The sequence below is a fragment of the Gouania willdenowi genome, chromosome 5, assembly GCF_900634775.1.
Source record: "Gouania willdenowi chromosome 5, fGouWil2.1, whole genome shotgun sequence".
NCBI lineage: Eukaryota > Metazoa > Chordata > Actinopteri > Blenniiformes > Gobiesocidae > Gouania > Gouania willdenowi.
In genome coordinates this window covers 40307140-40332683 of record NC_041048.1, presented here as the reverse complement: position 1 = coordinate 40332683, position 25544 = coordinate 40307140, and the positions used below count along the sequence as shown (strand labels likewise).

General features: G+C 37.8%; 1 protein-coding gene across 2 annotated transcripts in view; it reads left to right on the top strand.

Annotated features, from left to right (window-relative positions):
- slc2a9l2 (solute carrier family 2 member 9, like 2) overlaps nt 1-24298 on the top strand; it is a 204598-nt gene extending 180300 nt beyond the window's left edge. For both annotated transcript variants that reach the window (XM_028446776.1, XM_028446777.1), the window contains one exon: nt 23878-24298. In XM_028446776.1, the coding sequence (XP_028302577.1) occupies nt 23878-24105 (228 nt within the window). In that variant the 3' untranslated portion in view covers nt 24106-24298. The remainder of the gene's footprint in view (nt 1-23877) is intronic.
- Nucleotides 24299-25544: the final 1246 nt, after the last annotated feature.

Here is a 25544-nt window from a genome sequence, read left to right as displayed (position 1 = left end):
GGTGTGTCTGTAGTCCAAATAATGCACGTCAGGTTCATAACTTGTGAATTATTGTGTGATTCCTGTGTTGGCCTTCTGTGCTTAAGTTTCAACATTTTGTGAGCAGTGTTGGGAACGTTATTTTAAAAAAATAATTAGTTATAGTTACTCACTACTTGATCCAAATGGTAGTTAGTAACGGAACTACTTTGTAATAAAAGTAACTCATTACCAGGGAAAGTAACTATTGTTAAAAAAAGAATTCAGATTTTTTAGATGCGTGTGTCGTTGTGAGGTGCTCCAATAAAATAGAGTTGATTACAACAGATGTGGACAAAGTCTTCACTCCTGGATATAATGAACACTTCACATGTACGTTCTTGTTTTTGACCACAATTAATATAAAGTAGTGTTTGTATCGTCACCTTAAAAATGACAACTTTTCATCAGACTGCTCCACGCTCGCCATCTCTGCTGATTCATCAAATCTGTAGTGTATGTGTGGGTGTGCTGGCACATGTGTATAAACACTGGCTCTGATTGGCTACCATGAAACATGACGCCGTGTTAGCCAATCATAATCTCTCACCTTGTTTTGAACCCACCTCCTCACTGCAGCTGCGTATGAAGCCAGAGGTGTTTTCAGATAATAGTTTATTCAATCAATGCATGTAATGCACCACATTAAACGTTCAGTGACGTTAACGGCGTTGTAACGGCGTAAAAAGTAGTTAGTGAGATTACCTCGTTACTGAAAAAAAAAATGCTGTTACCTAACGCCGTTATTTTAAACGCAGTTATTCCAAACACTGAGTAATCTGTACGAGTTTAATCTCAAGTGGGTCACAGATGGTTAATATGTGGGAAAATGAGTAATTCCAACATTATTGTGCCCTAGTTTTCACCTCCACAGATAAATGCAATACCAATATATTCAAGCAAAAAAATTTTGTGTAATTTTTATGGGAATTTTGTGGAATTTGAATTTCCAAATTAACTGTTTTCTGTACACATTATTGCACCACTTAATGAAAATTCAAGTTTTTTATGTTTTGTTTTTTTTTAAATATGACTTGTGTTGTGTTTTAGATCAGGGGTTCTCAACTGGTCTCACCCTGGGACCCACATTTTGCCACAGTCATTAAATAGTGACCCACTTTTTGCATGCATTTCAGAGCAAGCCTGTCTGCGACCAACTTTTGGGTCCTGACCCACAGGTTGAGAATCACTGTTTTAGATCATTTTGTGATTGCGTTATTTTGTGCATGATTTGCTTTGAATGCAGGATGTTTATCGACGGTCCACTTTATTGTTGGATTTGACCATTTTGGTCTCATGTAAGATGAGCTCGTGTTGTAATGTTTACAGCTAAATCCAATGTCAGATCATGTTAAAATGAATTATAGTAACAAAGCATTGTTGTGGTTTACTGCTGTAATTGTGCCTCGGGGACAAATAAGGGTTTAAATCTTGATCGTCAACAGGTCAAAGTCGTGAGTTTGTTTCCAAGCACTTTATTAGTCTTTTTTTCAAGTGGTTTTAACACTGATACATATGAGTAACAGCCTCATGATATTTAAATTACACTTGATCATGTTCTTATTGTTTGATGCACTTATAATGGAAGCTCAATCCCAGGTTAGGAAATAGCTACAATAACACTATTAATGTGGTTTCATAAAATGATAAAAACACAAGTTGGGTTATTAACCATAATTAAACAAAATCTCAGGGAGGTTTATAAATAATAAGTTGACTTTACTTAAAAATAAATTATGCAAACGTGTTGCCTTTTATGGTTTTTTTTTTTTTTTTTTTAAACAAGTTATATATAGTTCATTTATAATCAAATCGTTTCTATAAGGAAACAAGTTTGCATTTTTTTTCTTAAAGTAAAGTCAAGTTTTCTTTACAGTTAGGGTAAGGGCCCATTTACAGGACAGATGGATATTTATAATACCAGTCTATATTTCTCCACTCTCAAAATAAAGTGAAAAATAAAGACTAACCTAAAAAACAAAATCGTACTTTAAACACTTATTATGATGATTATGAAGAGGAAGATATAGTTTAATGTAATGTACCACATATAACATCAACCTAATTGACAACATTGAAGAATGAGATGTGAAAGATTAACAACACCATAGCCTGCTTCATCAAACCATCCAAACCTTTAAGATTTAACCACCAGACCAGCAAAACACAAACTACCAGTGTATCGTCGTGGGTTGTACATTATGTTCTATAGAGATGAATGAGAATGATTGTGTGTATAATTCAAAATATAGGAAGCATAGGGAAAAAGGAAAGAGTTGGATTTATTAAGGTTATACTACGGGTTTATACTAGTGTTGTGTTCAAGACCACACTATCCGAGACCAGAATGCACCGAGACCAAGACAAGACCAAGACTTCAGAGAGCCGAGACCGAGATCAAGACCATAAACTTTTTTTTTTTTTTATTTAAAAAAATATATAAATAAATACAATTATGACATAGTTCGACAGTTAAATAACATTTTCTCTTTAATTTTAGTTTCTTTTAAATACATTTGACGTAGAAAAAAGGTGCCTGCAAAAAATGAATTAAAGCATTAAAACTACTACTGCTACTGATAAATTCACAATTATTCTACATATTTGAAAACAAAATTTTTATGTCAGCTGAATGTACAGCAAGTGTTTAAAAGTATTTCTGCCAAAAAATAACATGGTGAAACTAAATAAAACAAACTCAAACCCTGGAACAGTCATGTGACAAATCAATTGTTCTTGTTGAGAAAGATTATTATTATTCTGGATACAGAGGAAACAGAAACTATAAAAAATAGTTATATTGTGAAAATATTTATATTGTTGGGAAGATATTATATACAAATATGTAATTGGAGTATAAAAATATAAGACCTCTTTACAATTATTTGGGTCATTCTGCGCTTGCGCGACTTGCGGCGATAATGCGCTGGTGAGGATGGCGGCGACCCGGACTACAGCCGACACTGTAAAAACAGCCTTAAAAGACATGGATATAATGAAAAGAGTGGATTGACAGAGACATAAACATGCAGACTTTCATACGGACACACACGGACTTATTAAACACACACGAACCGCGGTAAACGGAACAGGCTTCACCGGACGGCAGGCACTAGGACCCAGAGGCGGAGTAAATGCGTCCCCGTACTGCATGTACAGGCTGTAATATCATCAGTTTATCATTTTACCAGTTGTTAGAGCTACTATCTTTACCAGGGAGATAATATTTATTACTGGTGATTGTTTTACTGGGATTTTTACCGGTGATTTTTTTCAATCTCCTTTCTGCTCCGCGGTCCAAACTGAAACCATACGCGCGCACACACATACACACGCACACAGGAAGGTTGCGGTCATTATACAGGGTGGATTAAATAATGAATAAAGGATTGTTTCATCCCGTTCTTCTCCGTGTTATCACATTATAAAAAAAGTTTAAAAATAGAAGGAATTAGTGCTGGTCTCGAACGGTCTTGACGTAAAATCCCGAGTCCGGGGAAAGACCGAGTCAAAATGCTTCAGAGTCCGAGATGAGACCGAGACCTTTAAAATTTGGTGTCCAGACCAAGACCGGTCTCGACTACTACAACAATAGTTTATACTATAGAGTGGACTATCCTTGAATAACTATTCTGTGGATCATACTAAATATATGACTTATGGGCATCATGGGTCAGTTGATGAGCGTTGAGTCATTGACAGACTGAAGATATGAAGGGATTATAGACAGTGGAAATGTTGTGTCCTTGTTTGAAAGAAAGTTCTAAGTTTTTACAAGATTGCTTCCTTCAGCATTTTGGTTTCATGTACCATGTTTAAAGTTATTGCTTCTACCAGTGGTTTTCAACCTTTTCAACCTGTGACCCCCAAAATAAAGGTTCCAGAGAGCGGGGACCCCCACTGTAGCTGAAGGTGGTTGAACACAGACATGAACATTGAAGAACAGTCATGTGGAGACAGGACCATCTATAAGGGGGAATAAAGGGGAGAGATTTGTGGGGTCCATCCATAAAGTCAGTAAAATGATGGTCTATTGTTCTATGAATCTGTGATAACCACATTTATTTATTCATCTGAATAATATCCACTGTTATCCGAAATGGGAATAATGTAGCAAAAATGCATTAAAAGGAGCAAAAATATGGCAAGAAAAAGTGATAAAATAGGTTAAAATATGCTGTAGTTGCAGAAAAAGGGTAAAAAAATAAGCAAAAATGGGTTTAAATTGTTAAAAATTATATATTTGTAGTTTCTTAAAGGCCTCTTGCGACCCCCTATCAGTCTCTCGTGACCCCAAATGGTGTAAAGTTCTGTAATAAAGGGTTGTTTTTTGTTCTAAAAGTTGTACCTTTCAGTAAAAGCTATACTCTCACGTCCTTTATTTAAGTACACCTGTCCATCCATTTCTTAACTTTTATGCTTCTGCTCCTGCTTTGAAAGCTTTCATGTCAATAGTTGAATTATCATCATTTACCTTTCAGTCATAGTGTTTCTCAGAGCCATAAGCAAAGTACTGTAAAGTGCTGTGAACAATCAATCCAATGACTCATTCTCACAGACTTTACGCATACAGATATTTTCATTTTAGTAAAACTACATGTGCTACTGTGGACACCTGTGGTTTTTCAAAGTGCTTCTAGGGTTTATCCTCACAGTCCAAGTTATAAAGAAAGTCATTCATCAAATCATGTGTTTTTGTTTTAAAGAAAAGTTTGCACAATATAGTTCTTCAATTTGAATTAAAATAATGATTAGACAAAATTAAAAGAGCTAAAGATTTGCAAGACAAAGCCAAAGTAGCATCAACAGATAAAGATAATTGGAACCACCATTAACAAGGAAGTGCTTTTAGACATTTCATACAAAGAAACCACATTCTTCCAATAGTCATTTCTAAAAAATATGGCACTTCAATCTTAAGTAAGTGGGGCTTAAATGTTTCTACCTTTTCAAACCTGGAGTTTGCTAAATTACCTTCAATTTTAGGTCATTTCTCTCAGAAGTTCTCAAAGAAAACAACCAAAAACACATGGAAAAAACTAATAAAGAAGAAATGATGAGAGCTAAGCTACGATGTCCTCATGTAAAGGATTTTCAATATCAGCGAGTGGTGAAATAACTCCAAAGTTGGGTTCCCAAATGAAAATGAAGTTGCATAAAGAAAAAATGTTTCATTTCCCAAGAAAGAGTAACCTTTATATTATAAATTAAAACAGACTTTTCATTATATTCCCACATGTAGTTATGGGCCGCCGATGAAAATAGTAAAAATATTTTTTTTTCAGATTTCAAGAAACTGTCACCAAGAACCAATGCATATCTGTGACGTGAACAGTCTATGTACATAGCTCTAAGCTGATCACATTACAGGGAGTTGAGACATACGCTAAGTAGTTTACTGAAAACCCAAATACTCTATGTTCCAGACCTAAACACACACTCACTTTTTCCAAAATTTTAGGATCTGGCATGTCCACCAGATAGGATGTATAGCATAACTTTGTGTAGATTCTGAGAGAGTAGGTGGAGGTGGAATGACCCAAATAAAAAAGTCCAACATTTTTAAAAGGCACTCATATCAATGCTGAGATGTGCAGCGTGTGGCACTGTTTGCAATGTTCATACAGTACAAAAACAATGTCATTTTCAGAATAATTTAGCCGACTGATAAACCTATACATTAAATGTTTCAGTACAGCTTGGACAGTGTTCACATGGGCAGTCAGACATTTCACTGGCACTAGTCCCTCTTGGCATTTTTAACAGTATTCTCAGTGCATCTTTAAACGTCACGTGTATTCTCTGTAGGCTCACTTGTTTCACTCTAACAGTGCAGTGCCCAAATAGCTTGTACGTACAGTGTGCGACACTGACAATAAGTGTCTGATCTGTGATCACATGAGCAAGAAAGTTCACTTCACTGCAGGTTTTCATAGTTTTTCCTGCCAGTTTAAATCCATGAAAAACCATATGGTTATCTTCCTTGTTTCTACAGATCATAAAACTTTTAGCATCATTGTAATTTACATAGAGTTGCTTCCCATATGTAGAAAAACACATTAAAGAGCTGCTGAAAACCGGCTGAGCTCAGGCTGAAAATCACAATCGTCAGCGTACACGAGATGGTTTACCACCATACAGCCAATTCTACATGAGCCTAATTCATTAGAAATGTCATTAATGTAAAAATAGGAAATAGAATGCACCCGACTAGAAAAGGATCAAACAGTTCATCTTCTGCTACTGGGTGAAAGCGGTCACATTCATTCCACTATCCTCCCTTTCTGCCCTGGTGCTTGTTTTGTCTGCTGTCTTCTGGATCTAATAGGAGCCTCACTCTGCATTTATCCTAAAACCAAAATTATGGAATTGGTCAGCTGGTCTCCCAAGCAGAACATTTGCGGCCAGGTACACGATGGATTCCTGGAATAAGTGGAAGGTTGTGTGTCTGTTCATGCTTTCCGTGGAGGATTTGGAAGACATCTACACAATTGGATTTATTGTAGCAGGGATGTTGCTGATTGGAGCTGGCAGCTTTCTGATCTATCGCAAAGTCTGTACTATGTCAGCAGCTGTTTTGGGAAGGCTGCCGGTCATTTCTAAAAGATAGGGCAGAGCACTTAACACTCAGACTAATGTGATGAACAAACTCAAAAGTAAGCAGGAGGATACTTTGGAACATTTATGCGAGACTGATACCAGGTTGGAGCGGCTGAGTGCTCGGCTTGCATTTTGAGGCCACATTATTGGATTTACTGCTGGAGACCAAAGACTCAAGGCTACTGAAACTGTGCAACAAACAAATCGTTATCACTATTGGTCTTACCCCAAATGCCAGCTCAAGGCTAGTTCACCATTTATACAGATTTGATGCTCCATCACCCCCCATCTTGACATCGCCGCCTGGACTTTTTGTCTTCTGAATGAGATTTACCAAGGTCGTCACACATCATCTGACTGTATCAGAGAGAAAGCAAAAGGTTTATTTTGTCTACGCCTCCACTGGCCCTCTGCCCACCAAGCTACAAGAAAGGCATCGTGGAGCGCCCAGGCGAGGCTGCATGTTTTGTCTGCAGTTAGTAGCAGTGTCTCCATTCGAGCTAACGAGGTGATTGCACCCCGGCCAGTGTTTTCACGGCTTTGGCTGTGGCTTATGTTATTGTCCTACACGGGGTTTGGTCCTCAGCTAGCAGCAGCGCTCTCACTCGAGCTAACAAAGCGATTGCGGCCCAGGTTAGTGTTATTCACAGCTTCAGCTGTTGCTTTCTGTATTGCAGCCTTGGCTGTTTTTCTTTCAGTAGCGTTAGTTAGCAGTAGTGCTCCCTTCCACTGGAATTGGAGGACGGTAACGATCTTTGCCCACCCTGTTTGGGCATCGATCATCTGAAGACAGGCTCATCTAAATATTCATGTATGAACTGTGGCTACATGCCATGGTCAGTACTCATGGCCAGGATGCCAGGTTTCAGCAGTCAAATTCCCCAAGGGCCAAGAGACCTAGGGGTAATGAGCTGTCAGCCAAGGTCGACCAAATGTCGGTCGAGCTGGGTCAGATGAAAGACCTTCTGAAGCTCTCCAGCCTGGAACCACTGCACCGGCACCTCCAGGGATGGAACCTTGGTTGATGAAATGCCGTATCCATTGTCGCATCAGCGACGCAGTTCGCAGATCTCGGGGTGGACTCCCCATCGCATGCCTCCGAGTCACTCTCCCGTTTTTCAGGGCAGAGCTTGTTGCGGGGGGCTGAGGACACCCCTATGGGGTCTATAATCCCTGGGGCCCTAGTTTGACAGCAACTCAATGCCCCACAGCAAAACCCTGCTCCTGTTGGCACTTTTTTCAGACAACAGGCACCCTGGAGTACCCCGCTCAGGCAGGGGCAACCCAGGAGCAGCAGGCGGGCCTCTAGAGGCCCAGAGCAGCCCCTCGCAGATCCAGGGCCTCTACGACCACTCCTCGATAACGGCCCCAGAGGTCAACATCAGTGTTACGGACAGGATATTTTGCCCCCCTACATGCCCGCCTCCAAGGCAGCTTAGGGGTGCAGTACCAGGACTTCACAGCCCCCACCCCCGTCCGGGACCGCAGGTGCTGACAACATGAGGCCAGTCATCGGCTGTTTTTCCCGGTGGCAGCTGAGATTCTGGGCTGCATGAACGCCGGATGCCTGGGTGTTGTCGACGAGTGACAGAATGTCTCCTAGGCTGGGCTGTTCCCCGACAGGCCAGCCTGAGAGCAACGCATAAACTGGGGATACAGAACCAGTTGGCAGATTTCCTTTCTTGAGGGGGACTCTCGCCTGGCGAATAGAGGCTTCACCCCAAGGTGGTGGAAAACCTCTGGGTACTTTTTGGGGAGGCAGAGATAGACCTCTTTGCCTCAGAGGAGACAACCCAGTGCCCCCTCTGGTTCTCTTGGGTGTAGACCTCCAGCCCCCCCGGGCAAGACGCTCTTGCGAACGGTTGGCCACGGGGGTTGCTCTATGCTTTTGCCCCCTCTGCCCTTGATCCTGCCAACACTACACAGGGTCTCCGAGCAAGGCCACCGCCTGCTGCTGGTGGCTCCTCGGTGGCCGGGGAGGACCTGGTTTCCTCTGTTGTGCAGGCTCTGTTGCCGTCAGCCGTTACTCCGCTTCCTAAAAGGGGCCTTGAGGCTTCAGCCAATAAGGATTCAGAAGGCCCCAGCATGGGACCTACCCCTGGTACTTTAGGTGCTTGGTCGACAGCCCTTTCAAACTTTTGGCACAAATGGAGCTCAAGTGGGTGTTGGTGAAAACCGCATTTCTCTTTCTCGGCCCTAAGCACAGCATAGCCCTGTCAAAACAGAGGCTATGCCAGTGGGTGGTGGACGCCATTACGCATGCCTACATGGCCAGCGCTCTCCCTCCACCTTCCAGGGAGAGATGCCACTCAAGGAGGAGTGTATCTACCTCATGGGTTTCTCAGAAGAGAGTACCCATTGAAGCGGTTTGTGCTGCAGCCTCGTGGACCTCACCCAGCACCTTTACCAGATTCTACAAGGTCAACGTGGCCATGCCTTGTCCTCTGGGAACAGTCTTGGCCATCAATCCCTCAGCATCCAGTGTGTGAGGCAGGTGTCTCGTGCTCCTGTCCCCCCCATGTTATAAGTGTTATATGTGATTGTCTTTTCATGCTCTCTTGGGCCGGATGGAACTGAAATAAAATGTTATTGCTCTGTTGTTCTATAACATGTGCAATGAAATTACAGCAATTTAACTAAATAAAGAAATCATACCAATAAGTCAGGATTCTAATTAAATACTTAGGGACACTGGCTTGGCTGAATTTCTTAAATCAGTTTTCATGATTTACACGATCAAATGCCTTAGAGGGATCGAGCAAACACACTACAAAAACTGATGCATTTTTCCTCTTGTAGTTAGTTATTTTAGGACATAACTGTGCCGAGTTTGAATTTCCAAGGATAAATTATGTATAAAATGTAAGGCACCAAAAATAACCAAACAAAAAATTACATACTAATCCCTGCAAGATCTACACTTTAAAATGTCTTAAAGTTTGTGAGAAATATTTTTGCAATTTAGACTAATTTTGTTGCGATTACAGGATTTCAGAAAATTTAGTTGTTTTCACAGTTTGCAACAAAAAATCCACTGCTGTCATGTGTGTATGTGCAAGAAAAATGTAAGCACCTGCAAATATTGTGAAATGTCAAAACTAAATAAATTGGTAACTTATAGTCAGTCATGTTTTCACTTGTACATTCTCCTGAGAGCCACATTGGATGTGCTAAAGTGCCAGATTTGGCCCCCAGGCCTTAAAGCTGCGGTATGTAGAATTCTTTCTTCGCTCCTTTTTGAAAACAAAATCGTAAGTCAACCTCCCATACCGGTGTCTTTTGTGAACGCTCTTAGCGACTTTTTTCCCTCAATAGAGACATAATGACAAGTGTCTTGTGTTAGTGGAGATTTTTCTGGTGTTTTAGAGACTGACATGAATACACGTATTACTCTAGTTACTGTCCTAAGCAGCGGCTGCTGCCGTTGGCTCGTCCCTGCTAGAGATCAGAGATCCCCCCCACCCCCGAAAGGGATACGTTCCCGCTCAGTGTTTGTGAATTTAAACTGTTGCTGCTCTACCTTGGTCTGCCTTTTTCCTCTTGATTTGCTGTGTAACTGTTGTGTCCAACGCTGTTATGGATACTTTTGATTGGACGTCCATAATTTCACTTTTACTACCAATGGTACCTGAAAGGCTGACAGTGAGTGTCACACTCCTGGATTTATAAATGTCATTTTACAGGGCCAGGAGAAAGAGATGAGATTCACTCTCCACTCAGAACACTTTGATTACAATATGCTCAAAGATGATTATGGATTTTTGACCAAATGACCAAAAAAAAAAAAAAAAAAAAAAAAAAAACATACATATTGCAGCTTTAAGTTTGACACATGCACTAATGCATGGCCACCACTGGACCTCTGACTGTATCAGCATTTCTGTGTTAATTCCTGCTCATATTTTTTTGGGGGGGCCACACTTCTGCAGAAATTTATATGACTGTAGAAGAGCTGAGCGTAACTGGAGATCAACAGAACTCCAAATTCATCTAGAACTATTCAAAATAAGTCTGCGAAAATTCAATGATGGCTTGTTCAAAGCAAGACAGCAATACTTTTCTGAAATGATTGCTAAAAATGTCAAAAACGCTCGCACGTTTTTTTCTGTAATTGAAAAGCTCACAACCCCCCCTGATCAGATAGCCCCTGAATTACTGTCAGCTGGAAATTGCAATTAATTTGCTGTATATTTCAATGAAAATATACAATCAATAAGGTCAAACATCAGAACAAACCAGCAAAAAACAAAACAAAAAGCTTGAACAGCTTCAACCACTGAGGGATGAGTCAACTATAATGTTAGAGTTTACTACAGTGAACCCAAAAACAATAGAGGAGACTGTTCAGCAGCTGAATCCATCAAGGTGTTGCCTTGACACAATACCCTCAAACTTGTTTAAAACTGTTGTAAAGTCAATTGTCACTAATTTGTGTCAGATAATTAACTGCTCATTCCAATCAGGCACTGTACCAAAATCCCTGAAAGTAGCTGCTGTGAAACCTCTGTTAAAAAAGAGAACACTGGATGCCTCTATACTGGCTAACTATAGACCAATCAGCAACCTTCCATTCATGGCCAAGATCATTGAGAAGGTGGTCTTCAACCAACTGAGTCAATTCTTAACATTCAACAAAATATTTGATAAATTTCAGTCAGGTTTTCGTTCTCATCACATCACAGAAACTGATCTGATCAAAGTGATCAATGACATAAGGTTGAACACTGATTCAGGAAAAGTATCTGTTCTCATTCTATTGGATCTAAGTGCTGCATTTGATACTGTAGATCATACAATTTTGTTGCACAGATTGCAAACATGGGTCGGACTAAATGGAAAAGTAATGCAATGGTTTAAGTCATACTTGGAGGAACAAAGTTATTTTGTAAGCATTGGAAACTTTGAATCTGACAGATTACCAATGTCCTGTGGGGTTCCTCAGGGCTCTGTTCTTGGACCTCTTCTGTTTAGCCTTTATATGCTTCCTTTAGGACACATTTTACAGAACTGTAAGGTTGATTATCAGAGCTACGCAGATGACACACAACTATATCTATCACTGAACCCAGATGACTATGGTCCCATTGAGGTGTTGTGTGACTGTTTAGAAAAAGTAAACTGCTGGATGAGTGAAAACTTCCTTCAACTAAACCATGTCAAGATGGAGGTGATTGTCTTTGGTAACAAGGAAAAGAGGACTGCTGTCAGCAAGTATCTGAGTCTGGATCTTTAGAAGATAAAGACCAAGTCAAAAACCTTGGTGTTCTGATTGATCAGATCTGACATTCAGCATCAGATCAAATCTATCACAAAAACATCTTCTACCACCTAAAGAACATCTCCAGAGTGAAAGGTTTAATGACTCAGAAAGATCAGGAGAAACTGGTCCATGTTTTTATCTCCAGCAGACTGGACTATTGTAATGGTCTTCATCAAACATCTACAGCTGGTTCAGAACACTGCAGCTCAGGTCTGAACCAGAACAAAGAGGTCAGAACACATTACTCCAGTTTTAAAGTCTTTACACTGGCTCCCAGTCAGCCTCAGAATAGACTTTAAAGTTCTGCTGCTGGTTATAAATGTGTGAATGGGTTTGGTCCAGAATACATCAGTGAGATGTTAGTCAGGTATGAACCCAGCAGATCTCTCAGATCTATGGACACAGGTCAGATAGTGGAGCCCAGAGCTCACAGTAAACATGGTGATGCTGCTTTTAGTTGTTATGCTGTAAAGAAGTGGAACAAACTGCAGCAGAGCTGAAGTCAGCATCACATGTGAACATTTTTAAATCAAAGTTAAAGGAACTTTTTTTCTCTACTGCATATGATTGAGAGAAAGATTTATGGTCATGTTGTTGATGTAATGTGTTTGTTGATGATTTTAATTGATTTTACTGACGATTTTAAATGTTTTTATTGATTTTAAACAATTGAATGTTTCATCATGTAAAGCACATTGAGTTGCCTTGTGTATGAAGTGCACTATACAAATAAATTTGCCTCGCCTTGCCTTCTGATGTTTGTGTGAGATAGTGAAACTGCCGACATGGACAGAAAATGAAATCTTTTCCAATTTCTAATGTCATTTTAAACTTATTTTTATGCAGCATTATATCTCTTTTAGAGAAATGATGAAAAGTTGGAGACGCAGAGTGAACTCATTAAAACTATATTTATTCAACATTATCAAACCCAAACTACAAAACAGGAATAGTACGGCGTGTGTGTGTGTGTGTGTGTCTTAAATACAAACATTTTGCTAATGCCTCCATCTTAGAAGAAACTTTTTTCTTGTGGGAGTTGAATGAAAGCTTGTTATTTAGCATCATTTTTAGACAGAGAAATCTGCAATGGAGAAGAAGACTTGGGCCTTAGAGAATAACTCTGACCTTCAGTCAATTGTTTCCTTTTCAGTCAGCAGCACTAGACTGTTATTTTATGTGAGTTTAAACAGCAGAATGCTAAATAAAGCTAGGTTTGCTTTTCGCAACGTCTGAAAATAATGCCCAACTTTAAATTTCAAGCATATAAGTTGATTATTTAAAGTGTTTATTTTAAATAATAAAATATGGAAAATATAACAAAATATTTAAACATGATACATGGATTGGAAAAGGAGGAGAAGTTGTTTTTATTTAATCCAAAACAGACGGTTAATACAGAACTAGAGTTGTCACAATTCCAAAATGAGTAACAAAGTATCACGGTTCCAGGTAATAATATTATTTTTATGAACTGCAATGCATTTGTACAAGTTAGAAATACTTGTGAATTACTTATAGTGTTGTTTGGTGCATGATAAGAGTACATGACCAAAAGCATATAAGCAATAATTAATAAAAATAAAATAAAAAAACTAATAAATGAAGTTCTACATCAATTTATGTTTAACTAATATAAATAATCAACTTATGATAACAAATCCACTGTCTTTAAAAAAAAATAAAAACATATTTGACAATAATGCTTCTTCTTCAACATAATAAACCGTAGAGGAGAAAATACAATAAACAGGAACTGATTCATTGAGTAAACTATATTTGTATGGATGACTTCACTAGTGTTTATGGGATTGGATGTGATCCCTCCTTTGTATATATATATATATATATAATTTGTAAATATTGTTTGTACATTGTAAATATCTCTGTAAATGAAAAAAAAAGATTTCTGAGTTTGTGCGGAAAAAAACTAAAAGTGTTCCTCCTTTGGCTCCTACAGCTGGTGACAGCGCCTGCACAGTAGATCTATTGCTTTACCGTCTCTGCCTCGTTTAAAGCCAAAATAGTTCCAAATTGGACTTTTGGAGTTTGTTTTTTGAGCAAAATTAGTGATGCCACTGACAATCACGCCGCCGCGGCAGACTCGCCCCTCGGTCCCGGTGCTTCTGCCATGTCTTGTCTCGTGTTTGTGACTGTAAGTCGTGCACGCGTCCGGGTGAGAGAACTTTAGCTTGTGTTTAGGCACTGCCTACCTTGCCTACCCTGACGGCACGTCACTGGTGCACACCGTGCATGCTGTAAATCCGGGTATTTTATATCTAATGTGAACACACACTCGTTTTGACATCAAACTCATTAGATTTGAATATAAATAGAGATGTTAGATATTTGATTTGAGAAAACATGAAAACGATAGTTTTGTTTTAGTTTTTATCCTTTTTTCATTTTTCAATGTGGAGAAGAAATAATTTTTGAATGTCTTGAATGAAACAAATAGGTAAACATTTTCTGCTGTAAAAACAGTGTAGTCACGGAAGAAGACTAGGGCCAGTGATGATGGAGAAAATAATTGAAATTGTAAGAATAAAGTCGAAATTTTGAGAATGATGAAATATCCAAAGTTTGAGAATGAAGTCAAAATTTGAAGAATAAAGTCAAAATTTCAAGAATAGTTTAAATATAATTTTGAGATTAAAGTCAAATTTCAACTTTATTCTGAAAATTTTGAGAATAATGTTTAAATATAATGTTGAGATTAAAGTGGAAATTTTGACTTTGATCTTGAAATTTTGATTTTATTAAAAATATTTCCTCCATCAAAATTGTCCCTAATCCTCTTCTGTATATAGTAATTTTTGGAGGATCTGCTTTAAATCAGAGGATGTCAACTGGTCTCACCCTGGGACCCACATTTTGCCACGGACAATAAATCGCGAGCCACTTTTTTTTTTTTTAGAATTCAACCGACAAAATTTTGTTTTTCAAAAATAGCTGTTGAAAACACACATATATAATCTTTTTTTAAACATAAATCTATATATTTTCCTGTGCAACATGCATTTCACAGCATGCCTGTCGAAAAGAAAAGTTTCTTTCAAAATAAAATACAAGTCCAACATGAGAGACATTAAGCATTTAATTACTTTTGACCAGCTGTCCGTAACCCACCCAGTACAGGTCCGCGACCCACCAGTTGAGAACTACTGCTTTAAATAATGCATGTATGTGAGAGTTTGAACACAGGTTTGTGATGTGATGTGATTGATGCACTGTAAAATGGGTTGTTGCTGCTGTTGTGGCCCTTGGACCACTTCTAGTTGTTTAATTAGACAGACAATCTGGGCCCTTAATGAACAGGGATGGGATGATGTTTTATGAGATGAGTAGAGTTTGATGTGAACAGGCAAAGACAAACATGCAGAGGAACAAACTGAGGAAGTGTAGACGTGTGTGAGATGAAGAAAGTGACAGCAGGTTTATTTATAGCTCACTGGTTGTACCAGTAACAGGGATGATGGTTTTATCTGTTCAACATCAGCCTCTTTACCTGGCCCTGAATACACACACGAACACGCAGATACTTTAATAATGTTTTAAATACGAGCCTTTTAATAAAAATTTTTTTGATTGATTACCCTTTAAAATTATTTTAGGACAACTTGTCGAGCACAGAATGATGATGTTGATTCCTAGGAATATAAATCGATTCATCAATCTAATGGATGAATTGTTACACCCTTACGTTTATGTGTATATATTATGTATATTTTATGCATTATTTGCTTGCTGGTGTTTTGTATGCATTCCATTATGTCGTCAGCAGATTAAAACTTCACTCTCATGGGCTCCGATCAAAGACGAAACTTTTGTTTTCACCGTACTATCATTTAAAAACAAGGCATTTTGACAAACACAAGAAATCACAGTACGAATGAAGTAAAAACACTTCTCACATCCCACAATGCAATGCACCAAACCTTCCCAACAAGGTCAAATTGTTTAAAGAGTGTGCAAACTTTGGATTGGGAATTTCAACCTTTTACATCTTTTTGAGCAAATGACCTGCGACGTATTGATCTATGAGGCTTATACTGCTTAAAAGACATCAAGGCAAATGTATTTGTATTTTGCACAGAAATCATTCAACAGCTTAAAAATCAATAAAAATCATCAAATACATTAACAGGACCACAAATCTCCCTCTCAATCATACGCAATATATCTAAATAATGGGCTTTAAAAATAATAATATTAAATTAACATTTGTCAAAGTGTCAGAGATTAAGTTATAAGATCATTTAAAGAGTTATTGATACCTTGTCTTTCAGGGTGTGAGTTATTGTTAAACTATATACTGTACTCCTCTATGGCAAAGCAGTATTATTATATGAACCACAGATAGTCAAGTTTAAACATTTATTAATCAAACAAGTTAAATATATTTACACAAACACACTACATTTAAAAAGAGAAAGTTTAGTGGAAGAAAGAAAGAATAAAACCAAAGGATTGATCAGGATCTCAAATAATGTTCATTTTTTAATACAAGCCTTGCTGCTGATTTTTGTGATTATGTATTGTTTGTCATTAGGTCATAGCTTTGTTATTATATTAATATATTGTGACTTTGCGGTTTGGATTAGCTTGTGCGTGTAGATATTTTCTATTATATCTATTATATTGTTGCCTAATTAGGCAGATTAAAACTTGACTCATGAGATCAGATTTAAAAACACTGCTTTTAAAGCTGCTTGAGATGATCATTTTTGTATCCGATAAAGTCATAGTGTACAAATAAAAAAAAAAAAAAAAAAAATCAATAAATCAAACATCAGTTGCTCAAGAAAAAAAAAAAAATCATAAATTGCTGCTCAAAAGTTTGTTTTCATCTCCACTTTAGAACATTCTTATTGACTTTGTTGAAAAACCTTTGCACATTTGTTATGACTAAAAGTGACTCAGCATAATTTGATGCCAAAAGTCGTAAAGATACTAAAGTCACAAACACCAAGTCGCTTGAATCCCAGTTTAATCTCGAGGCCAGAGATGGACATTTACACAGTTAAAGCAAAAACAAACAAAACACGATAACAATAGATTATCAAATAAACAGATGGAAAAAGAACTTAACAAACCACAATGTACCAAACATAACCCAACACATGGTTATAGAGAAAACACTTACCTTTGTGTGAATGCTCTAACGTTGTCTCTGGGAATGCTGGGAGAAGCTCTAATTAGTCCAGACCCCAGGTGAAGACAATCAGTCCCACCAGAACCTCAGTGAAGCAAAACGAAAGGGGTGGAGATGTAACAGCATTGCATTGTGGGACGTTGAGTCCTGTAGACAGATACATTGAAGTGATGGCTTGAAACCATTTTAGCTCTAGTTTGTTCCCAGTATTCCCAGTGAAATCTCTTCACTTCACTAGACATTCTGATTTCTCTGCGTGAACCCCAAAATATACTATATCTGCTTTAGTTTTACTGCAACTTTCAGTGAAAACACCAAGAATGTGTTGGGTAGTGACTTTGGCAGAGTTTTGTAAGCAAACACAATAAATCACAGTCAGAATTGATCCCATAATGCAATGCGCCAAACTTTCCCAACAATGTCATTAAAAAATTATTCAAACAAACTTTTGCACTGCGATTTCAACCTCTTACATCTTCTTTTCAAGCAAACAATCTCCGATGTATTCATCTATGAGGCCTACACTGTCTTTACATACAATCCGTTTATCATTCGTTTATTCGTTTTTTATTATGTAACAAAAACATGAAAAACGGAAAAAAAAAAACATTCATTATTTGATATTTGTTTCCAAAACCAAAAGGTAAAAATGAAAAATGCCTTGTTTTTCAAATTCAAGCTCTTTTGCTTCGGTAGAGAAAATAAAAAATAGAAAACGAACACTTTAATTGGTTTTCTCCATTACCAAATTGCCAAAGTACGTGACCCGAAAGTGAAGCGTTACAAAGTCTGAGATATCTTTAGCTCTGCAACACTTAGGAGGTTCTGTGCCCAACACCAGCTAAAGCGTGTTTCATGTTTGTTACATAATGAAAAACGAATGATACACGGATTACATACGTCCTATGTTAACCATGAAATATGTACTTATTATTCAAAGAAAGATTTAAATGTTAGCTGAAACCAACTTTTCTCACTTTTAAATGTGTGGGAAGCAAGATGACCTTAAATACCACTAATATGTATTACATTAGTGCTCAAACTGAACAGCTGTGGAGTCAAATCATTTTATGGAGAATTATGGGACATTTTTAGGGGAGTCATAATAACTGAACCCATAAATCTGACCTACAATCTGCCAGCTACACATGCAAGATGAATAACATGAGGATTTTAGTCTAGAAACAAAATATCTTGTTATAGCATATTTTTAATCTTTATTTGTACAAACAACAATAACCTGAACAATGAGCCACTGGTGTTAACACCCCCTGGGTGTCGTCCTCCCACTGAGCTCACACTGGTGTGAAATCAAACTAACTTTCCAGATGGTTCCAAGACTCTTTGATTCCATCAGCAAGAAACGGACAAACTGTAGCAAATAATACTCATCAAGGATTTAGAATCAGAGTCTGGAACTTCATCACTGAATATGTGATTTTACATGTTGTTTGCCATGTAATAAACTTACATCTGTCGAGTATGTTTTGTTTCCCTCAGTCATTTGGAACAGGATCCTGCACCATGTGACAAGTATTGACCCCAAGTCTAACTTTGTACAGCAACTAAAGTAAAAGCACAAAAGAATCAGTATCAGAATTCCTTTTTTTTAATCCCAGGGGGAAATTGCTGACTCTAAAATAACTCCAGAAACATGCAAACCACACAAAAATCCCAAAATATGACAACAAAAATACACAATTTAAATTCCAAACCACACATAAATACATAAAATCACAAAAATTATATCAAGCAACAACAAAAATGCACAAATGACACATAAATTACAGAAAAACACAAAGAATGGCAACAAAAATACACAAAAAGAATTTCAAAAGACACATAAATACAAACAATTACAAGAAATGTCAAGCAACAAAAGGATAACAAAAATGCACAAAATCTCCAAAAACTTGCAAATGAGAAAAATCACAGAAAATACAGAGAAAGGATCAGTGTACAGTACATCAAATTAGGAAATAATTATTCACTTCTGAATCCGTCCCTAATGGACATCCTTGAGCCAAGATAATGAAATTATTCACCAAACTTACACAAAAATACCAAAAAGACCAAAAATGATGGAATGAATCAGTGATAACACACATTTTATAAAATCTCATTTTGTAAATAAGTGGAAAATAATAATACAGTATTTAATGCAGTGGTTCCCAACCTTTTTTGGATCGTGACCCCATTTTGATATTAAAAATTTTTGGAGAGTACAAACATCATGTTTGAGCTCAGATATCGTGTTTCACTGCATTTTAGTTGAACGAGATTCAAAACGTGAAAAATCGTGAAAACTGGAAAACCTCCTCTTTGGGGTTTTGTCCAATCAGCATGAAGCTTGGCACGTAGAGTCTTCAGTTGGACCTAAAGTTCAGTAAATAATTTTGTTTGGTCAAAATATGTGTAAATTATTAACGAGTAAAGTTTTCTAGCAAACTGTTGCATATCTCAGTCACAATAAATCTAGCAACACCAAATCTAAGATCCTTGGTTTGCATGTGACTGTGGGGGTACGCGTCAAATTTGAATAATGTAGGCCACTAGGGGGCGCTGCAATTATGGAATATTTATATCTCTTAAATGGCAAGACCGATTTTTACAAATTTAGTGGTACATTTTGGCATGTAAATTTCACATTTTAAATCACATCTTTATAAACTTTATATCCACGTGTTCCATTAATAGCATTGCATCTTCTGATATAGGCCACGCCCACTCCCACAGCATTTTTTTGTAAATTACTACACATCAAATACCTACTTTATCAAACTCCTCCTAGTGTTTAAGCTCTATCTTAACTAACTAACGTTGCACATATAATCTCCAGACTTGCCTGATCAAAAGTTGCATAAATAATTTTGTTCAGTCAAAATATGCACAAATTATTAACGAATAAAGTTTTTTAGATAGCTAAAAAAAACACATACTAATGCATATTTTGTCAAAGTCAAAGTTATCAACATCAAACTCAATTCACTTGTGTCAGAGGTCAACCAGAAGCTCTGTGTTAAATATGGCACAAATTGGCCAATAGGGGGCGCTATAAACAGAGAAACATCAAGCAACATGAAAGTTGATCAGATTTGCACAAAAATTGACACATTTTGGCCTCTAACTTTCACATTTTAAATCAAATCTTCCTAAACTTTATATCCATGTGTTCCCTACATACAGTCGCATCTTCTGACCATAGGCCACGCCCACTCCTGAAGAGCACTGAATCACCTGGGCTGGAACCACGCCCATTACTGTAACAAAACTGCAAATGACACGTTGGCCTGTGTCCTGATGTTCACCAAAACCCGTCATCCTTCCTGATGTACTACCATGGGCTCCGCAAAACCTGGGGGCCGAGTTGCGCGGGAAGGCTTGGCCCCCTTTTATAACTGCTTACAGTTGTAGTTTTATTTGTTTTTCTATTTTTATTCATTTATACTATTATTCTTTCTCTATTTATTCTGTAAGGTCCTTAACGGGGAACTTGAGGACGTTAGTTCATCATGTTCATGCACATGATGACAAATAAAAATCATTGAATTTTTAACAGAAATTGGTGAAATGTCTTTATGAAAAACAGCTTGTTTTATTAAGCAAAAAAATCTTGTTTAGTGCCTGTCTAATGATTTTTATCTTACTTTAATAATCAAAAAACTAGTTGTTTCAGGGTTTGTTCACCCATTAGATTAAGAAACAAGTGGGTCAGAAATGTGATGGATGTTTAACATTCATGCAGTTTCTGATCCAGTCATAATAATATTAATATTATAAGAGTGGCACTTTTATCCAGCACATTCTATCTATTGCAAATCAGATGTTCACAAAAAAACAGTTTTCAAAGAAACCTGTGACTGCAGGTGAGAGAAAAGTTAGTCCTTCTTGTTCCTTCGTCTAATATGAGAAATAAGAAACAAAGTGGGCCAGTAATGGTTTAGTCATTTTGTAATAATTCCTTCCTGAGATTTTATGACAACGAACAAATCGTCCCGAGGGGTCTCTGAGTAAACAGTTTCAGTCTTACATGTTAGAGATTATTTTCTGGGATTGTTTAAAAAATAAAGCTAAACTTGAGCATAAACCACAGTGACCTCCACTAGCACTGAACTACTATTACTATTAAAAATAATTATTGGGTACTCATGGTTTGAGCGTCAAACAGCTCTGATGAGGTAACCATGACTACAAGGCCAAACTGTTATATTTATTGAACCATGTGACAGTGGTGATACACAGAGCGTGGTAGAATCAGTCAACCCTGTCCTTGAGTGTGTGTGTGTGTGTGTGTGTGTGTGTCCTCCAATGAGAGCTCTGACTAATAACGTCCTAAAAAGCACTGACCCTGATGAAGTCAGGACACGACAGAGGCTTTTAAAATGTTACTGTTGGACTGATGATGTGAATGTCTGAGAATCGTCCTCCAGTTTGACTTTTCTCTCTCTCATTATTCAGAGCTTTGTTTCTTCCAATCCTGTCCAATGAGGACAGTTCTACTCACTGCTGGCTTATTACCCATAATAAGAGCTTTTTTTCAGTTGTCTGGCCCACACTATTACAGGATCTTTATTGCTTATTGCGTAGTCTTGTGTCATCCTGTACTGTTTATTTTCCATCTGCTCATCCTACTATTGTGCTTCTCCTCTCCTGTCCAGTAAACTTTGTCCCAGGGTTCCACGCTGTGATTTTGATATTCTACAGTGTGATTTTGATCCCCTATGGTGTTATGCTGCCCCATACGCACAGACCCCTATAACACTTGCATTCCCCTTATGCTGTTAAACATTTCTGGTGAGAACCCCATTACTGTAAAAAAACAAACCATTGGAGTGAACGGAATTGTTGCAACTCTTTCTCTATACGGCTCTGCCTAAAGTGTGATTTTGATCCCCTATGATGTTATGCTGTCCCATACGCTGCTCACAAACCCCTACAACATTTGCATTCCCCTTATGCTGTTAAAAATTTATGGTGAGAACCAAATTTCTTTTCTTTATGGTTTACTATATACAGTAGTTAATCAGGTATTTTCCTTAAAGCACCAGTCACGACAATCCTTATATGTTGCATCTTTTGGTATGTATTTATACTGTCTCTTTACATCAGTTGATTTCAAGGTTGTTCTGTTGTTTTGTCGTGATATTTTCCTGTCTCTCCTTTTCTGTTCAATCCTCTCTGTGGAATGAAGCTTGATTTAATCTTTACAAATGATCCATAACAGTCTGTATAATCATTGTTAGGCTTAAGTGGGCTCTGTTCTGAAGAAGAGCTAATAGGATTAAAGCTGTTGGAGATGGGGAAAAAATCAGATAAGATATAGTGTGAGGATAAATAAATTAAAGATCGATAGCCTGAAAAAAGATGTAAACGGTCATTAGTGACAGTGCTGAATCTTTGATCAGCGCTGTCCATGGTGCTGAATCTTTTCTACTCGCCTAATCTTTGATCCGAGCTGCCCGCGGTGCTGACTCATTTGTACCGACATCATTTTTTGATCAGCGCTGTCCATGGTGCTTAATGGCTGACTTCTCAACAGGTGTGTGCACGGCCCTGCTGGGTTTGATAAGATTTGATGTTTCCTTCAGATGTTTCTGGTTGTTTTGCTGCTTTGGTTCTCCATTTGTCCTTTTGGTAATATTTGATAGTAACGATTTGAAACACGTCTCTGAGGTCTGTTTAGTTCTGCTGTCGTCGTCATTATCTCTTCACTGACCTAACTTTGTCTTCATTAGATAAAACTTTCTTTGCACTACAGATGCCATATCCTGCTTTTTTCTACAGTTTTTCAGTTTTTAGTTGACACCAAATGTCCCCACAGATCTTCATTGACGGACAGACTTCCCAGAGATCTGTGCTGTTTACGCTCAGACTCCTACTACTTCCTGTAAAGAGAGTAAAGAAGTGTTTGTTACTTTAGCAGATGAACATTATGTCACCACTGGTAGTGTTAAAGTAGGCCAGGCCTTTTGCATGACACTGTTTTTTTCTGATACTATTATGAAAGCGTCTCAACAGAGCAAACAGACAGCAGTGATGACATAACCAGTGAAATTAAGGCCTGTAAGTAGTTTTTCACTGAGGTCATGTTTGGTTGGGATTTATCTATTTGTGGGTATGCAGCACTTCATTTAAGGTCACTCCTTCATGTGTTTGGGATTATAGCTCAGTGAAACTGAAAGAGAAAGGTCAATAACTGACTTCATGGCAAAAAAAAAATCACCTTTTTTCACTCACTGTCTCCCTGGCAGACACACAAACGCAGGCTAAAGCCCCTCTTTATATCTAAATCTCCCTCTGGGCATCAGTGTGTGTGTGGTGTGTGTGTGTGTGTGTGGTGTGTGTGTGTGTGTGTGTGTGTGTGTGTGTGTGTGTGTGTGTGTGGTGTGTGTGTGGGTGTGGGTGTGTGTGTGTGTGTGCGTGTGTGTGTGTGTGTGTGTGTGTGTGTTTAAATCATTAATCATTTTTTATTGGCATGTCACTGCACACCGGATGGGACAGCTTTTATTGTCCTCGCCAGCAATTGCAATAATAATAGTTATGATTATTATTTAATTCCCTTAATGACATTACAAAGCTTGGTAATCGGTTTAATGGCATGAAACAAACAAGTGTGACAAAAAAGAACAACTGAGGTTCTGAAGGTATAATTAGTTGAAGGCAAATAAAGGATTTGAAAAACGTGCATGGGATGATTTTTAGATTCTTCATTGCTTCATAAAACTACATTTCAATCCTATTTCAAACTCATATTCATGATTCAAGTCTAAAAGGTCAATTCTTTGGTGTATAAATACTATTTTTGTAATCTGAATTGCTTGTTGAAAATTGTTCTCTTGTTTAGGAGAGCCTGCAGTCGTTCGCCTTCCTCGTGTTTGTGGCCGTCTGCGTGTTGGGAGCCGTCTACCTCTACATCGTTCTGCCTGAGACCAAAAATAAAACCTTTATGGACATCAGCCAGAGCTTTGCCAGGATTAACAAGATGCCCCTCCCCTCGGCTGGACAAGAGATGGAGCTGGTTCTGTCTGTGAACGGAAAAGCCTGCGACATCAAGATGGAGAGCTCCTTCTAAAAAACAACTAAAGAAAAGAATCAGCATTCAAATGAAGAATTAGTGCACACTGTTGTAAATATTTTGTATTATAAAGGATACTGAATCATATTTTTGACGTGTTTACATTAAAGCAGTGGTTCTCAACCTTTTCAGCCTGTGACCCCCAAAATAAAGGTTCCAGAGAGTGGGGACCCCCACTGTAGCTGAAGGTGGTTGAACACAGACATGAACATTGAAGAACAGTTATGTGGAGACAGGACCATCTATAAGGGGGAATAAAGGGGAGAGATTTTTGGGGTCCATCCATAAAGTCAGTAAAATGATGGTCCATTGTTCTATGAATCTGTGATAACCACATTTATTTATTCATCTGAATAATATCCACTGTTATCCAGGAATGTTTATTATTATTATAGTCATCTTAAAGATGGAAATCCTTGTTTTAATCAGAAATAAAATGGCTTAAAAGTGACCAAAAATGGTGGGAAATTAAGTTTAAAAACCAAAGAAATTGATTAAAAGTAAAAAATTAGAGAAATGAGACTGACATAAAAATGGGTAAAATGGTTCAAAGTGTCAATGTTGGCTTAAACGTGGCAGAAATGGAGCAAAAGTAGGGCCAATTATAGGTAGTTTAATCTGGCAAATAATGGGCATGACAAACGGTGAATGTGGTGAAATTTGCCAAAAATAATCATGATTAATGTTGAAAATAGGTTCAAAGTGACAATAATGGGTCAACATTATGTGACATTAGCGAGAAATGGTTTCTAAGTGCTGAACATGTCTGGAAAGTGGAAAAATGTGCAGAAAAGACATTGAAATGTGATGGAAAAGTGGCAGAAATGAGAGTAATGTCGTAAAAATGTATTCAAAGGAGCAAAAATATGGCAATAAAAAGTGATGAAAATAGGTTAAAATATGGTGAGTTTGGTGTATTTACAGAAAAAGGGTAAAAATAAGAAGAAAAAAAATGGCCTCAAATTGTTCAAAAAAAACATTCCTAGTTTCTTGAAGGCATCTGGCGACCCCCTTCCAGTGTCTCACAAACCCAAATGGGGTCCGGACCCCAAGGTTGAGAACCCCTGCACGAGAGAAACTGTATTTCCCAAAGATAATGCAAGTTTAACCCCTCGGAGTCAGGACAAGTTATTGGACGTGTAAGAATAATAACATACATTAATAATATATAGGGTGATGGATAAAATAGTGTGGATCATGTATACATACATACATACATACATACATACATACATACATACATACATACATACATACATACATACATACATACATAGATAGATAGATAGATAGATAGATAGATAGATAGATAGATAGATAGAAAACTCAGTCTGACTGCAGAATGTTATCATCACAGACTTCCTGTGGTGTCTCTGAGGGGAATATAACCCGACTGTGTCTCACTCAAACATCTTAGAAATGAGTGACGAGTCCTC